The 15798-nt window shown below is 56.6% G+C and overlaps 1 protein-coding gene across 8 annotated transcripts in view; it reads right to left on the reverse strand.

Annotated features, from left to right (window-relative positions):
• Positions 1–234: 234 nt before the first annotated feature.
• The window catches only part of PTPRU (protein tyrosine phosphatase receptor type U), an 83687-nt gene continuing 68123 nt past the window's right edge, over positions 235–15798 (reverse strand). For 4 of the 8 annotated variants that reach the window (XM_030871870.2, XM_060308947.1, XM_060308937.1 and 1 more), the window contains 12 exons: positions 14100–14136; positions 13399–13496; positions 13201–13317; positions 12242–12396; positions 10681–10816; positions 10016–10165; positions 8234–8407; positions 5486–5626; positions 3228–3353; positions 2937–3094; positions 1696–1831; positions 235–1442 (listed from right to left, as the gene is read on the reverse strand). In XM_030871870.2, coding sequence (XP_030727730.1) covers positions 1380–1442; positions 1696–1831; positions 2937–3094; positions 3228–3353; positions 5486–5626; positions 8234–8407; positions 10016–10165; positions 10681–10816; positions 12242–12396; positions 13201–13317; positions 13399–13496; positions 14100–14136 — 1491 coding nt within the window. In that variant the 3' untranslated portion in view covers positions 235–1379. Of the gene's footprint in view, positions 1443–1695; positions 1832–2936; positions 3095–3227; positions 3354–5485; positions 5627–8233; positions 8408–10015; positions 10166–10680; positions 10817–12241; positions 12397–13200; positions 13497–14099; positions 14137–15798 lie in introns of all 8 variants that reach the window. The other 4 variants (XM_060308906.1, XM_060308901.1, XM_060308913.1 and 1 more) reach the window with 1 other exon arrangement.

Below are 15798 nucleotides of genomic sequence, written 5' to 3' on the forward strand. Positions count from 1 at the left end.
CCCCTGTCTGAGTAAGTGCTCCAGAGGCTTGGGTGGAGACAGCAACAGCCAAGGTCCCTTGGAACCAGCTCTGCAAGTGGAAGGCCCCTGAACGATGCTCTGGTCCATGCCCCTCCCCCTATTTTATGGATGGACAATTCGAGGCCAGACCAGGGCCCTCCCACCCCACTGGGAGGCTGGGGGCAGGTGAGCAGGCCCCAGTCAGGCCGGCCAGACACACATCAGGCTGCTCTGTGGCATTCAGAGAGCACGTTTATTTACAAAGCGCTTTACAAACATCAGCTTATGCCTCCCCACAGCCCCCTGCGAGGTAGGTCAGTAGTCATATCTACAGTTTACAGATGGGGAAATTGAGGCACGGAATGGGGGTGTGGCTTGCCCCATTTTAAAGAGACCTTCCCACCCCCCCATCACAAAATAAAATAAACAACAAAAGCATAGATCCTCCATCCCAAAATATACCTTCTTTCTCCAAACTCTAGAGGTGCTGAGCACCCCTGATTTAATAGCGTCCCAGTGGCCAGCCTGACCAGAAGCCACAGGGACCTCAACCCCAGGGGCTGTCATTCAGCCTTGCAGATTGTCACTGACCCAGGACCCAGCCAGTGAGGCCTGAAAGTTATAGGCAGTGGGGGCTGAGGTGACTTCATTCTGCAGACATTGGGTCAAGCAGGGAAGGGACCCCACACGGGACAGGGTAGGGATGGGCAGATCCCAGTTCGGGGAAGCTCAGAGCACATTCAGGGAAGCAGAAATGAAGGGTGGGTAGGGGTCATGAGCAAAATATCCCCGGGGCTGCAGGGAGGCAGCGGGTGGAGGAGGGAGCTGACGTTCCCCCTGGGAGGACAAGTCTGAAGTGCCCACTGGTAAATCAGGGCAGAGTCCAGTCTCCCCAGGACCCTCAGGGGCTGGGCCAGATGGGATGCTAGAGGCCAAGCCCCAGTGCACTCTCTACCCATGTCCAGCCAAGCTGGGTGGAAACCCTGGCCTAGCACTTGCTCTACAGGGCTTCACTCATCTCTGCCTAGGGCTGGGATGCAATCCAGGGGCCTGAGCCTGGGTCTCCCAGAGCCGGCAGTTCTGAGCCCGTCACTCTGCCGGGCAGCGCCAGGCCTCTCAGAAGGCCTGCAGGACCCCGCGGAGGTGGGCTGGGCTGCAGTCTTGCTAAGCTCCTCCTTGGCCCGCAGCGTGCCCACGGAGGTGCTGAAAGACCCTGCCCACAGTGGAAGGGGGCACCGGGATGGCCCAGCGCCCACTCCAGTAATTTCCCTGTGAGGGCTACAGCTGAGCAGAGTTGGGGGTGCAGGTCTTCCATGTCAGTCCGGGATGGTGGGCCTGGCCCTGAGTGCGTAGTGGGTGCCCCAGGCCAGGGGCCCCTGCTATCTTGACTCCAGTCCCTCCAGGTACTCCAGGGCCACATCATAGCAGAAGTGGTACTGATCCTGGGAGAGAGAGAGAAGGAATCACCAGCCTGGTCCCTCCCTAGTACCCTAGTACTGGGGCAAAGGGGCAAGCATGAGCCCTGCCCCATCGATGGGGAGAAGGGGAGAAATGGGGGTAACATTTTGGCACCAGAGGACTAGAACCCAAGGCCCAACTGTGGGGGCCATATAAGGGAGAGGGGCGCTGAGGGGCCTGGCCAGGTGTGGACCGGGAAGTTGGAAGTGGCTGGACAAGGGGTACATGGCGCCTCACCAGGGTCTCCACCATATTGGGTTTGTAGTTTCTAAGCATTTTGGCAGCAAAGAAAACGTCTACCAGGTTGTGGCAGCGGATCATCTCCAGGACCGTGGCGCAGGCGCAGAAGGTGCCGCTGCGGCCGCCCCCATTTCTAAAGGAGAGACACGAAAGATTTGGGGCTGGGCTTGGTGGGTAGGGCGAACTCAAGGGTGAAGGGCAGGGCAGGGCCAGGGAATCCAGAAGGGAGGGGCGGGGCAGGGAACCCACATGGGAGGAGTCAGGGAGCCCAGAGGCAGCAGCAGGAAGAGAAGGTTAAGGGGATAACAGACTAGCATCCCAAGTGGAAGGTATCTAGGAAGGCAGAGCTTCCGAGAGAAACAGAGCAGATTCGAGAGAAAGGAGGCCAGACACACTCCAAGAGAAAGACACTGAGACAAAGCCAGCGACAGAAGAGGACTGCAAGGCAGCAAGCAAAAAACCAGAGAGCTGGAGAGAAAACAAACACTAGGAACACCAGCCACCCCTAGGAACACAGATACACTCCCAGTCAGACCCATGGCCTCTCACACGGAGACCCTCCCATTCCCCCAGTCCCCAGCCCTCTCCCTCCACTGTTCCCTGTGACCTGGGGTGTGGGGTTCCTCTTGGGAGATGGGGGACGGACTAGGCCCTCTGTCCCCTTCTCAAGGGGTCTCTCCCACTAGAACCAAAAGCCCTCGAGGGTCACGCCCTGCCTGACTCAGCTCCCTGCCCCTGCCCCCCATGTGCCCAGCCTGACACAGGGAAGGGTAAGTGCTGAAAGCATGAAAAAGTGGGAGGCAAAGAAGTGACTGCACCCAGATGTGAGTGAATAAACGAATCTGTGAATGAGGCATGTGAATGAATGAATGAAAAAAGCTACAGACAGACAGACATGAACAAAGACCAGAATTCCATTGATTTGGAAAGTATGTTACCGTATCATGGGCTAAACTAACTATTCTGACAAGACTGTCTCTAATTAAATTGGCAAAGTCAAACATCACACAGAGGGTGCTGGGCGGGTATTCAGGATTGAGTCCACACCCTGGAAAGTGACTGGGCTCCTCCATGGAAGGCAGGGCCAGCCTCGCCTGGCTGGGCAGAGTCCAGGCCGCGCTGTCTGGGAGCTCAGGGTTTGGGTGCCACAGCCCCGAGGCCCTCTCTCACACTGGCCTCTGCCCCGGTCCCGTGGGGCCCTGACCCCTCCTCCCAGCCGAGGGAGGGCCGGCACTCACAGGCAGTGTACGATGGTGCGCCCGTCCCCGCTCTCTGCCTGCCACTTGTCCAGCTCGGCCAACAGGCGCAGGAAGGCCTTCTTGGAGTCCGGCGTGTCCCGGTACGCAGACCAGCGCAGGAACTGGAAGTGTCGCACCAGCAGGTGCCCCTCCTGCAGCTGGGGGTGCGGGCAATCAGCCAGGGGACATGAGTGCCAAGGGTTGCACGGCCCCCTGGGGACCTCAAGAGGGTCATTCAAAGCCACTCAGCCCCCACCCAGGTTCTCATCCTGGAGCTCCCAGATCACTCACCCGAGAGATGTTCTGCACCCGGAAAACGCGGGTCACCAAGTCCTCGTCCGCTGCGCCTGACACGAACTCCACCTCCATGAGGCCATACTGCTGCCGGCCAGGCTCAGGCCAGTACTGCAGGCATGGCTGGGAGCGTGGGCAGAGGGGGCGGAGCGGAGCTGAGCTGAGCTGGCTGGGCAGCTGCTGCCCACGCCCACCCCCAGACTTGCACGCTTGCCCGGGGCCCACCATTCACTCCAGACTCACCTTCAGTTCCCCCCACATCCCACCGCTCACCCATCAGACCGCAGTGCATGCCCGCCCCAGTGCGTTTGTACTGACACACTCAGGTTAGCCGAGGCAAACCCTTTATAGTGGTACACGGACTCTCACTGCCGTGCCACGAGACAGCTACACCCAACACACTCGCCAGCACACACATCTACACGAAGTTGCCTTCTTCCAGGGACAGGCCTCAGATCACCCCCACCCACGCCAGCACCCCTGCCCCGCGGCCCTCTCTCTCGCTGCCTCGGCCCCCCAGCATCATCTCACAGACGTGAGGTGTCCCTGTGCTGCAACACAGCTCAGCACCCCGACTCCTGCAGTCAGGGTCCTAAATGTACCCCCTCCAGGCCACAGACTCAAGACAGTGGAGGGACACAGGAGAAGCAGCCCACACACACGTACATACACGGGTCCTCTGGGCAGCTGGTCCAAGGCCCCAGCTTCTAGCAGCCTTCTAGCAAGGCTCTTCCTTTCTCTGGGCCCCAGTTTCTCCATCTGTGAAATGGTCCCTAGGCTCCTCCCAGACAACACCATGCTCCATGTGCCTCCCTCTCTGATCACGAAGAGAGGACACTACCTTCCTCCTTTGCCTGGGGCCTGGCAACTCCTTGCATTCAGGCCTTCACACATGCTGCTCCCTCTCCATGGATCACTCATCTCCCACCTCTTCACCTAGTTAACTCTACCCTTCCTACACATCTCAGCTCAGATATTACCTCCTCCAGGAAGCCCTCCCTGATCAATCATCCCCCCAGGCTCTTGTGTGTCCCTGTGCCAGGTCCATGATAGCCCTCTCCCTCTGCTGTCATGATCAGTTTTTGTACCTGCTTACCCCTGGACCGTGAGATCTGGGAGGGGCCGTGTGTTCTTCTGTCTCCCCACCAGGCTGACAGGGAGTGGCCCATGAGGAAAGGTGGTTGAATGAATGAGCAAATGGGTGACCAGTGAATGACATCTGTGTGAGACTCCCTATGGGTCCCTCGCCTCCATCTGAGCAAGGGCAGGTCCTTGCCACATGGGATTCCCTGTCCAGGTGCTGGAGCCCATTACCCTGCAGTTCTAGTCATTTATACCAAGCGCCTGACTTGCAAAGAACCCAGTTAACCATCTTCCCCAGGCAGCCATTAAGAGGCTGTCATGCTCATTTTACAGCAAATCTTCCTGGGCCTCCTGGGATGGGGACCTGGGGAGAGCGGGGGCCCAGAGATCTAGAGAAGATGGTCATGCAGGGTGGAAGGCTGGGCGTCTGTACCTCCCAGGAGTTCCAGCTTTGGGAGCCCTGAAAGGAAATGAGGGTAGCTGCCCCTAGGCTGAATTCACTGACCAGTGTCTGGACCAACCTCAGAAGCGACTGTCACCCTCATCATCTTCATCCCTGCCATGTACCGAGCACCTGCTATGTGCCGGGCATGACACAGTGCTAAGCATACATCTCACATGGTCCTGACAATAACCCCTGAGAGAACAGGTGCTGTGATAGCCCCCATTTCACAGAGAAGGAAGCTGAGGCTCAGAGAGGTAGATCAACTTACCCTAGATCAAACAGTCGGAAGGTAAGGAGGCTGGAATTTTACTCTGCCTCAAAGGCCCCCATCATGAGCAGTTTCGCTGAGTGACTGAAAAAGCAGAGGCTCTGGGAGGAGGCAGCCCAGGGTAGGGGGCACAGCTCTGCCACTGCCCAGCTATGTGACCTTGGAGAAGTCACTTCACCTCTCTGGGTCTTTTCTCACCTGAAGCCCATAAGCCCATAAGCAGAGTCCCTGGCATACATCAGATGCTCCGTAAAGAACAGCTATTTTTCTCTAGTCTGAGCCTCGTTTTACAGACAAGGAAACTGAGGCTCTGGGAGGAAGTAGGACACATCTAAGGTCCCTACTCAGCAAGTAGGTGGCAGAGCTGGGTTCCAACCACTGACTTTTGAGATGTGCCCTTGAATACACTGAGGTCCTAGGCTGCAGGTAGCCAGCCTGCCCGGCCAGCAGGGCCCTCACCCAGGCGGAGTTGGACTGGTGCAGCTGGTTGAGCATGACGATGGAGGTGCACCCGTAGTCGTAGACCAGCCGCCAGAAGTCAGGCGTGGTGCTCTGCAGCGGGTGCAGGGTCACGATGAAGGCTGCGCTCCGCGTGTAGCTCTGCAGGGAAACCAGAACTCAGTGCCCCGACATTGCCAAGCCTCTGCAACAGACTGTCCTCCTGCCCTGCCCACCACAGCTCTGCCCCCAAAGGACCAGGCTGCCTCCAAGGGCCCAATTTGGAGGCTGGCCAGCAACTGAGGCCTCAGTTGATGGGGTGAGCCCCCAGATCTCTAATGCCCAAGCCCATGGCCCCCAGGAGCTAAAGGGCAAAAGGTTCCCAATGGGTGGCAATGGGAGCTTGGGCATGGTAGGCAGAGGCTGGCCAAGCTTGCTCCCTGCCTCAGTGCCTTTGCACCTGCTATTCCTGTTGCCAGGAACAAATTTCCCCAGTGTATACATGGCTCTCTCCCTCACTTCTTTCTGGTCTTTGCTTAACTTCACCTCTTCAAAGTGGCCCTCCTTACGAACTCATTAAAAATTGCCACACACATACCCCAAGACCCACATTAAATACTTCTTCTGCCTGGTTGTTTTTTGTAGAAATTACCAGCGACTGACATTCCATTGCATATTTGTTTGTTGACTGTCTCAACCCATTCCCCAAATACAAGGTTCAGGAGGGCAGAGATTCCAGGGTGTGGTCTGTGCCCAGAACTTTGTAGGGGTTCAATAAATATTTTTGAATAAATAAATAGCTAGGTCCCTTCCAACTCCACGGATCAAAGGTCTGACACCCCAACCCAGGACCCCAGACCAGTGACCGGTACTGACTCTGTTCCCTGCTCCCAACCTGGCCCCTCCAGGTGGGCTGGCACCAGCCTTCCCCCCTTTCAGTGCCCCAGCCCCAAGTCTCCTCCTGGTGCCCTGCCTTGACCCACCTGTGCCATGTCCCCCTTCCTCTCCTGATGCTCTTCTCTTCCGACCCCCTCCCCAGGGCTCACTGAAGGCTCCCTGACTGCCAGCTCCTGAAGGCCAGGCCCAGCCAGGCTCCAAACCTCAGGCCTGGGCACCCAGTGGAGCTCCCTGCAGAGTTAACCACCCTCAACAGACCCCAGCTGGCCCCAAGATTAGCTCACTCAACCCAAGCATCAGGGCCTCCTGGCTCCTGGGACTCATGGTTCACGAGGCAAAAGGCTTTGCGTGGCTGGGATCAAGTGCGTGAGATATCATGGCCCCAGGGAAGCTTCGCCACCTTACTCGCCCATTCCCATCCAAGGCCAGGGAGCCAGTGTGACCCTCTCCAGCTCAGAGACTCTCAGGACCTCAGAGAGCCTCCTTTCCATCCCCCCATGTGCAGATGGGCACGCTGAGGCCAAAGAGCAAGCTGAGAGGGAGGCCACAGATTCCTACGTCCCCATCCAAAGCTCGCCAGCACCCTCTGCCTCCTCTCCAGGGCCCCGGCCCCCTCTCCCTTCACTCCCTGCAGTGGCTGGGGCCACTCCCCCACTTGCCTTCAGCTCGCTCCAGGAAGCCCCTGGGAAGCAAGTGTGGGAGCTTTCCCTCCTTAGAGAAACCCCACTGTCCCCTGCACCTGCGTGCCAAGGGGCCCTGGCCAGGAACTGGGCCAAGAAAGGCCCATCTCCCTCGTCCCTGCTGTAGGGGAACCTCCCTCCCCTCAGCTCTCATTTCCACGTGGAGGCACGTCCAGTGGTGACACACCTGGCCTCGGCCCACCTTCATGCACTCCTCCCATGGGCAAGTTTGGGATGAGGACGGAGCACGCTGAGCTTGGCCCCTTCCCTGCTTTTTCCAGGCCAGCCCGTCCTGTCCTCAGAAGGTGTGCATTCAACTGCTGCTGCACCCTCCCACAGGAAAGGCCTATCCCTGATGTAGGGGGCATGAGTGGGGCTGTGGCTGGACAGCTGTGGCCGGGAGGACCGGTCTGCCTGCCTGAGGGGTGAAGGAGCAGCCAGTCCACTTAGCCACATCGCTGAAGTCACATTCTCCAGTGTCACTGGCTTTCTTAAAACGGTAACATTTTACCTCCACCTGTCTGGCCCCTACACCTCTCTCTCAACTGGGTCCAGTTGGGGAAGGAGTGAGTGGACACTCCCAGACTCATCCCCCTCAGGTAGCAGCACCTGGGAGTTATTCACTGGACCCTAAAGCCCCTGGTCTGCTTGCAATGCCCAGTAAAGGCGGTGGAGTCCCCTGAGCTGGGAGCAAGGGAAGGGGCTCCTAAACAGCTCCTGAGCCCTCAGACCAATACCAGGCTGGGCCAGGGAACAAGTCACTACTCCAGGCCAGGTCCTGGGCAGGCTCTAGCTCGACCACCCCAAGACAAGCTCCCCTGGCTCCAGATATCAAATCTCAAGTCCCAACCCCAAACCCTCCCAGCCTCCCCAGTCAAAGCCCTCCAATCACTCATCCTACCCCAGGCTCTGCTGGGCCTGACCCTGGAGACAGCCCTGTCTGAACTCCACCACCCAGACTTCTATTCAGGCCAGGGGTAATACCTGAAGGGGGCACTGGCTTAAGTGCCCTGAATGGAAGATCCTTGGGGGAAGGAGGACCACACATTGGGCCTGGTCCCAAGAAAGGCAGAGGGTCCCCCTAATCAGAGCCCTCAGCTCTGTCCCCCTGGCTCCTGGACCTTCCCAGATGCTGCTGGGTGGGAGAGTCCCAGAGCCCACCCCACCCCCGTGGGCACCCCCGTGCCCTCACATCTGTCAGGGCTGCATTGATGTAGTTGTTGGGGTCACCATCGGTGGAGATGAGGAAGGGCAGGCAGCGGTCAGGCGGCAGGACGTCCATGCTGCGGTTCTTGTCCCGGTTCCGGGGCAGCAGGGCGATGCTGCACTCCTCCACATCCAGCGGCGGCGTGACCGAGTTCAGCGTCTACAAGGAGTGGGGAGAGGAAAGGGAGGTGACTCCTGTGTTTGTGGGGCCTCCTCCCAGCCCCATGAAGGAGATGGGGCTGGGTTATTAGGCCCATTTAATGGATGGAGAAACTGAGGTCCAGAGGGAAGGGAGAGAGGGAAGGACACAGGCTCCCTGTGTCCAGGATGCCAGGGCCTGGACAGAGCTCTGGGGACTGGAGTCTGCCTGCTCAGCACCTATGTAACTTTAGACAAGCTACTGTATCTCTCAGCCTCATTTTCCCTCAACTGTAAAATGGGATAATAATATGCCAACCTCACGGGGCTGCTGGGAGGATAAGTGAGATAATATCAAGCCTGGCACAGGCACAGCTTTCAATACACAGATGGCGCCATGAGGGTCATTACCAGGTGCTTGCAAGGAGCTAAGCCCGGAAACCCCATATCTTCCACAAAGCAGACTCCAGGGACTGACACAGGTGGTCACCTTCCTCCATCATGGCCCTGTCAAGGGACACCTGGCACAATAGCAAGCCAGGGACTCTGGGTCACCTCCCCTACCCTCCCGCCTTCATGCCTCATGCATCCTGATTCGCCGGGTCTCCATTTCTTCTCTTATTCTTGGGGCTCCCTACCAGGGAACCCAGTCTCTCATGGTCCTCAGGGCTCAACATCCTTCTCCAGGAATCACAGAGAACATTTCCTGTGACATCACTCTATGCCCGTCCTAGAGCGCCAGGCCCCCGGCATGTACCACCAAACCCTCACGGGAACCTTGGAGTAGAAAGGACATCTGGGGTCTCTCTGTACCCAGTGACCATGCTCAAACTTCTCTGGCGAACCAGCCTTCTCCCACCTCAGTCATGTGACATGGTGAGACTGGCCCTGCCCCGAGAACCAGGCCTAGGCCGATCTGTGTGCTCCATCTCTCTGGGCCCAGTGATCAGCTCAGAAATGGGCACATGAGAGTCTGGTTGGGACTTTTATTGGGGCTGTTGGGAGCATGAACTGCCCTCTTCCAGAGTCTTCTGACGGCAAAGATAACGTAAGCCTGACACCGTGAGGGGCCAGAGTGTGGGTCTGAGAATGAAGCCAAAAACAGAAGAACGCAGAACCAAAAATGGACACAGACTAAATCTTGGCATCACTTGAACCCCTGGATCCAGCCATAACTAAAGCTGCACCACCCTCAGACTTTTCAGTTACAAGAGCCACTGAGCTGGACTTTTATCACCTGCAACCAGAAGAATCCTAATGACTACAAGGACTGCAAGGACAATATTAACTATCTTTCTTTTCTGGGTAAGAGAACTGTGGTTTAGAGAGGTCAAGTGATTCGTTCAAGGTTATTCACAGCTCTTAACTAGGTAAGGCAGGATTTGAACCCAGGTTTATCTGACTCCAAAGCCTGGGCTCTTAATTTCTTAGATGCACCACCTCCTCCACTGTCTCTAAGTCCTTCCTAGTAACCCAGCTCTGTGCATCCTGCTTGGCCTTCGGTGACTCCTACAGCACTGAGGACCTCCCAATACTACACACACACACACACACACACACACACACACACACACACTCACACACTCACACACTCATAAACCACACCTATACACATACACTCATGCCCCACCTGGAACTCCTCCCGCAGCTGGGAGGAATTACTCTGAGGGTCAATGCGGATCATCTCCTTGTAGGTGGCCTTGAATTCGCTGACAGGGATGGTGGTCTCCCCACACAGGCAGGCCTCCAGGATTGCATCATGGATAAAGATGTACTGCTCCTGGAGCAGGAGACGAGAATATGAGGAACCAGGAGAGGAGCAGAAGGTAGAGATTTTAAGGTTGAGGGGGGAGGCAAGCTCATGTTTGAGGCCGGGTTGCTCTGAGGTGGAGTCCAACCACCTGTTACTACAGGTTGGACCCACTGTACCTGAAACAACCTTCAGGGATGTTTGCTCACTTATCTCATATTTCATCCCCATAATCACCCTATGAGAAGCTCTGAAGGTGAGGGGACAGCCCAGGGTCACACGTCTAGTGAGGAGACAAACCCAGTAAGCATTATGTCTTGACTGTAGAACCTATGACCTTGGCGCAGTGCTGTCTGACCTCACCCAACTGAACACAGTGGAGCTGAGTTTGGGAAGACCCTAAGAGGCTGGCCGACCAAGTTCAGGGATGGGAAAGAACAAGGGGACATCCTAGGACACCCTTCTGACACACTCCACCGGCTTCAAGCTCCTGAACGAGGGACACTCCTGCTGGAGGGGAAGCGGGGAGAGGGCTGCAACCCCACCTCGGTCTGGATCATGTTGACGCGCCGGGAGCAGAGGGTCTTCACGCAGTTGTAAATGTCCACGACCCCCTCACACTCCGCCATGTCCAGCATCACATCCAGAACGATGTAGCAACCTGTGCGGCCAGTGCCCGCGCTGGGGAGAGAGCGGCCCAGGCCAGGTCAGGACCTTGGGGAGGAAGCCCGGGACCAAGCAGAAGAAGAGAAGAGGGTGCCTGGGGCCCCTGGCCATATCTACACCACACAGGGGATGGGGATACAGGAGGAGCCAGACACAAGGCTGCTTGGAAGAGTTCCGGTGAAATGTGATAGAGGACAGAGTGGGGGCTGGGCCTTGGGGAAGGAGAGGAAAGAAAGGGTAGGGAGAATGCAGATGTGAAACCAGCCCAACTTAGCAGCTGTGACTGGGGGAGAGGAACAAAGGCGCTGCTCAGAGAACATTAATCCAGGAATGTTCTGGTCTCCTGGATGTCCCCAAATCTCCTGCACATCCTTCAAAGCCCTACGCACTCAAACCCACTCACATACTCTGTGGATCCTCCAGCAGATGTCATGCTTTTGAGCTCCCAGAGCAATCTGGGTGGACTTTTATCAAAACCTTCCTTCCTGCTCCGTGGTCATTGTTTAGGTGGCTGTCTCCCTCACCAACTGGGAGCTCCTTGAGAGCTGGGCTGGGTCGGGCCCAATTCTGGGATCCTCACATTCAGCACCAGGTTGAGCAGAGTTGAGAGGAGGGGGGAGGACAAAGATGACACCAAGATCTCACGCTTGAAAATGGCAGTAGCAAAGTGTCAGCCACAAAGACACACAGCCACCGGGTCTCCCGTACACCGCTGCGGGGGGCTTGAATTAGTGCAACGACTCTGGAAAACTGTCTGTAGTACCTAGTAAGGCTGAACATTCGCACAGAGCAATTCCACTCCTACGTACATACCTCCCTGGAAGGTGTGTGTGTGTCGGCCAAAAGACATGTAATAGAATGTCCTTAGTAGCACTATTCATGATAGCTCAAAGCCGGAAATGCCTATCCATGGCAGAGTGGATAAACACATTGGGGTTTATTGACCCAGTGGAACAGGATACAATATGGACGAACCTTATAAACATACGGTTAAGGGAAAGTCAGATTCCAAAGTGCACCTGATGCATGGTTCCATTTACACAAAGTTCAAGAGCATGCAAAATGAATCTATGGTTTAGAAGTCAGGACAGTGATTGCTCTGAAGGGAGGACGGGGATACAGAGCAGAAGGGGGCTCCAGGGGCACACTTGCTCAAAGGAAGCAAATGGATCTCAGTCCTGCCTGGTGCCTCGCCAGCCCCTCACCCCCTCCATGTCTCCAGCGCCCCCTCGGCATCTGAGAGAAGGGCCTCCCCAGGTCTTGGGGAGCACACAAGGGTGCCAACCCCAGAGCCAAAGCTCAAAGGGCACAGGGCCCCTGGTGGTCATTCTCCCCTGTCCTCTGTCTCTGAGCAGGAAGGACCCAAGTCCAGTCTCGTTTAGGGACCTCCAACAGCCCCATTCCCCGCCCCTCTTCTCCCTGGGCTTCCCGGCACCCCACCTGCAGTGGATGACAATGGGCCCAGCATCAGGGGGCGTGGAGGCCTTCACGCGCCGGATGAAAGCCAGCAGCCCCGTGGCGTGGTAGGGGACACCGTGCTCCGGCCACGCCGTGAAGTGGAACTGGCGGACCTCGTGGCGAGCAGAGTAGCCTCTCTGGGGAGACAAGAGTAGTAACAGTCAGAGTCCCTGCTGGCGTCTATCAGACACTTGCTGTGTGCCGGGCACTGGGGTGAGCATCTCACCGCAAGAACTCAGTTCACCCCAATGACACTCAAGAGGTGGGTATTAATGATTCATTGTACAGGTGAGAAAACTAAGGCTCTGAAGAGGAGAAACCACTTGCCCGAAGTTAGACGAGACAGATATTATGCAGGAGTTGGGCTGGGATCTTCCTGATGCCACACCTGCGTTAGTAGTCACCCACCTCTACCACCTGGATTACACAACAGCCCTAGGAGATCATTTTGACTCTCCGGGTCTTAGTTCAAAGGGAGAAAACTATCTTTCTTCTGAGGATTTTACAGACGATCAAGTGGGACCATGATTAGGACAATCTGGTCATGCCTGACCCTGTGGCTTTTCATGAGTGATGTAACCACTCTGAGCCTCATTTTCCTTAACTATAAAATGGGTCTAAGGGCAAAGGCCTAATCCCACAGAGTTTTCCAGAGCTGAAACCATATGTGCAACGGGCTTAGCACAGAGCCTAGCACAGAACAGGACCGGCACCTGGGCTGCGACCCGCATCATCCTCATCGCCTCGACTTCCTCTCGGAGTCGCCAGCAAAGACGGCCACCTTTCCACCCGTCCGTGGTGCTCTCAGCAGTTACCGAGTAGCTGCCTTGCTGGGCAGGCAGCGGGGCCCTTCCCACCCTCCACTCCTGGGCTGGGGGAGGTGGGCTCTGCCCCACCTCGCAGGCAGCCTGGGAAGGGCCCCGTGACGACAGGAGACTCACCCGCTCCAGGGCAAAGCTGCGCACAACATACTCCGCTAGGATCTCCGTCTTCACCAGCGTGATCTTGATGTCCCCGTACATGTCCGAGTCCTCTGGCCAGTACCGCGAGCATTTCACCTGGAGTCCCCACGGGGCAGGTTCAGCGGGCTCTTCACTGCCCCCTGGCCCACCACACCCGTCCCCCACGGCCCCACTTACCCTGCCCACCTCCACCAGCTTGGTGATCATGACAATGCTGGAACAGTGCTCCTGCCACACCATGCGCCAGAAGTCGTAGACCATCTCGGGCTTCGGCCCTGGGGGCACAGAGGATGCTTGTCCCTGAGGCCAGGTCTCCACCCAGGCCCAGCACACGGCTGCCCCGCACCACCACTCCAGGCCAGGAGACTCCTGAGCCCCAAATGGGGGCTTCGTGCTCACCCCACACACACCCCACCAACTGCCAACTCATGCCTGTTGGGCCCTGGCGGTGGGCATTACCAGGGAGGGCCTGCCTGGAGACACCCCTCATCCCGAGCGCAACCCAAGAAGCAGAGCTAGAGGGCCACGGCACAAGTCTCCAGGCGGGATGGACAGATGGATAGCTGGGCGGGAAGACGCGGCCAGAGGGACCCAGGTGGCCCCCAGACCGAGAGGCACAACCCACACCTGTGAGGACCGAGTCTGGCTGGCCCTTTTGCATGCAGACAGACAGCTGGACCAGGAGCTACAAACGGATGGTGCCCATCAGGGAAACAAAAACACAAAGAGGGGGCGGAGACAGATGGCCAGATTCCAGACACCCAGTCAGAGAGTGGGGCTCAGACAGAGAGACAGATGGGAGGCAGGCAGATAAGCAGGGAAGGCAGGAAGGCAGGCACACTGAGGGGCACATGGTGGGGGGGGGGGGTGCCAGGTACCTTGAGTGGCTATGAAGTGGTTTGACCTGTGGTAACCCTGGAACAGGAGAAGAGGGTGTGGTAAGACCCCAGGGAGCAGCCCCTCACTTGCTCAGGCCCCCTCTGCCCTCCTCTCCCAGAAGCTGCACACACCCCCCAGGGAACTGCCCCACCCTCCTGACCAGGGTGACCCTGTCCTCCCAGTCCCCAAGTAAGGAAGGAAGTACAGCTCAGACACCAGTGTCTTAGGTTTAAACCCATCTCTGCTATGTGACCCTAGGGAGGACACAACTCCTTTATGGGCCTAGAGGGTCTCCCCATTCATAAATTGGGGATAATTATCCGCAATCTGCTTACAACCCGGCTGCTGTTTGAAGACAAATAAATTGCGGGGTGACCCTGCCCTGTTCCTAAAGCCCCAGAGACCCTAAGCAACCCCAGATCCTAGGCTGGGTCTCGTCAGCTATCCCAGGCCCCCTCAGGGCAACCAGAATGGGCAATACCCCTCCCGACTACCCCAGTCACCCAGAGCTTGGGCGGCCAGATGAAGGCTTCAGGTTAGGAGCAAATGAGCACAGGAGCTGCTCATGGACTTCAGATAAAATGTGTTTTAAAATCTTTGAAATCAGTAATAAAAACAATAACAAATAATTAAAATAATTCTTTATTAAAATAATAATACATTTTTGAGGTCCTATTATGGTCACATACTGTGCTAAGCACTTTACCTACATTAGCTCCCACAAAAGAGAGGCCAAGAGCTACTTCGTCCTCCATCCCCAGAGCCCTCAGGCAGAGAAGTGGAACCAGCCAGACTCCATCCCCACCCTGGGGCCTTAGCCACCCATGAGGTCCTGCCCACAGGAGACACCCAGGGAATCAATGTAGGCAACACGGGATAGGTAAGAAGTACTGCAAGGCCGGTGCAAGAGAAACCACCAAGCTCGGCCACTTGCCTCAAGTTCATACCCTCAATACAGCTCCCAGCAAATCCTCTGGCCCCGTGGGCTTCCCAGGCCCAAGGGGCCCTGGAGTCAGACTGCCAGAGTTCAAATCCCTGCTCTGCATAGCTCTTGCTAAGTATGTGCCCTTGGGCGAATCCCTTTACTTCTCTATGCCTGTATTTTCACATCTATAAAATGGGAATATTGGGCTTCCCTGGTGGCGCAGCGGTTGGGAGTCCGCCTGCCGATGCAGGGGACGTGGGTTCGTGCCCCGGTCTGGGAAGATCCCACATGCCGCGGAGCGGCTAGGCCCGTGAGCCATGGCCGCTGAGCCTGCGCGTCCGGAGCCTGTGCTCCGCAACGGGAGAGGCCACAACAGTGAGAGGCCCGCGTACCGCAAAAAATAAATAAATAAAATGGGAATATTTATAGCATTTACTTCCTTGGACTCTTGTGAGGAGTAAATAAAGTTACATATGCCAAGGGCTTGGCACCATGGCAAGCACTAAGCCAGTACTTAATCAATAACAGCCATTACTATTACTACTGCTTTAAAGGCCAACGAGTACCCCTGAAGATCTAAATGGTGTGAATGTCAAGAATTCCTGGAGATCTAAATGGTGTCAAGAATTCTTGGGCAGACAGTGGTTTACAACAGGGGTTAAGAATCTGAGTCTTGGGTCAAGTTGACCTGGGTCTCTGTTGCAACTCTACCACGGAGCAGCTGTGTGATTCCAGGCACTAAGTGGTCTCTTCTCAGCCTTTACTGTGCACAC

Source organism: Globicephala melas, chromosome 1 (genome assembly GCF_963455315.2).
Source record: "Globicephala melas chromosome 1, mGloMel1.2, whole genome shotgun sequence".
Classification (NCBI taxonomy): Eukaryota; Metazoa; Chordata; class Mammalia; order Artiodactyla; family Delphinidae; genus Globicephala; species Globicephala melas.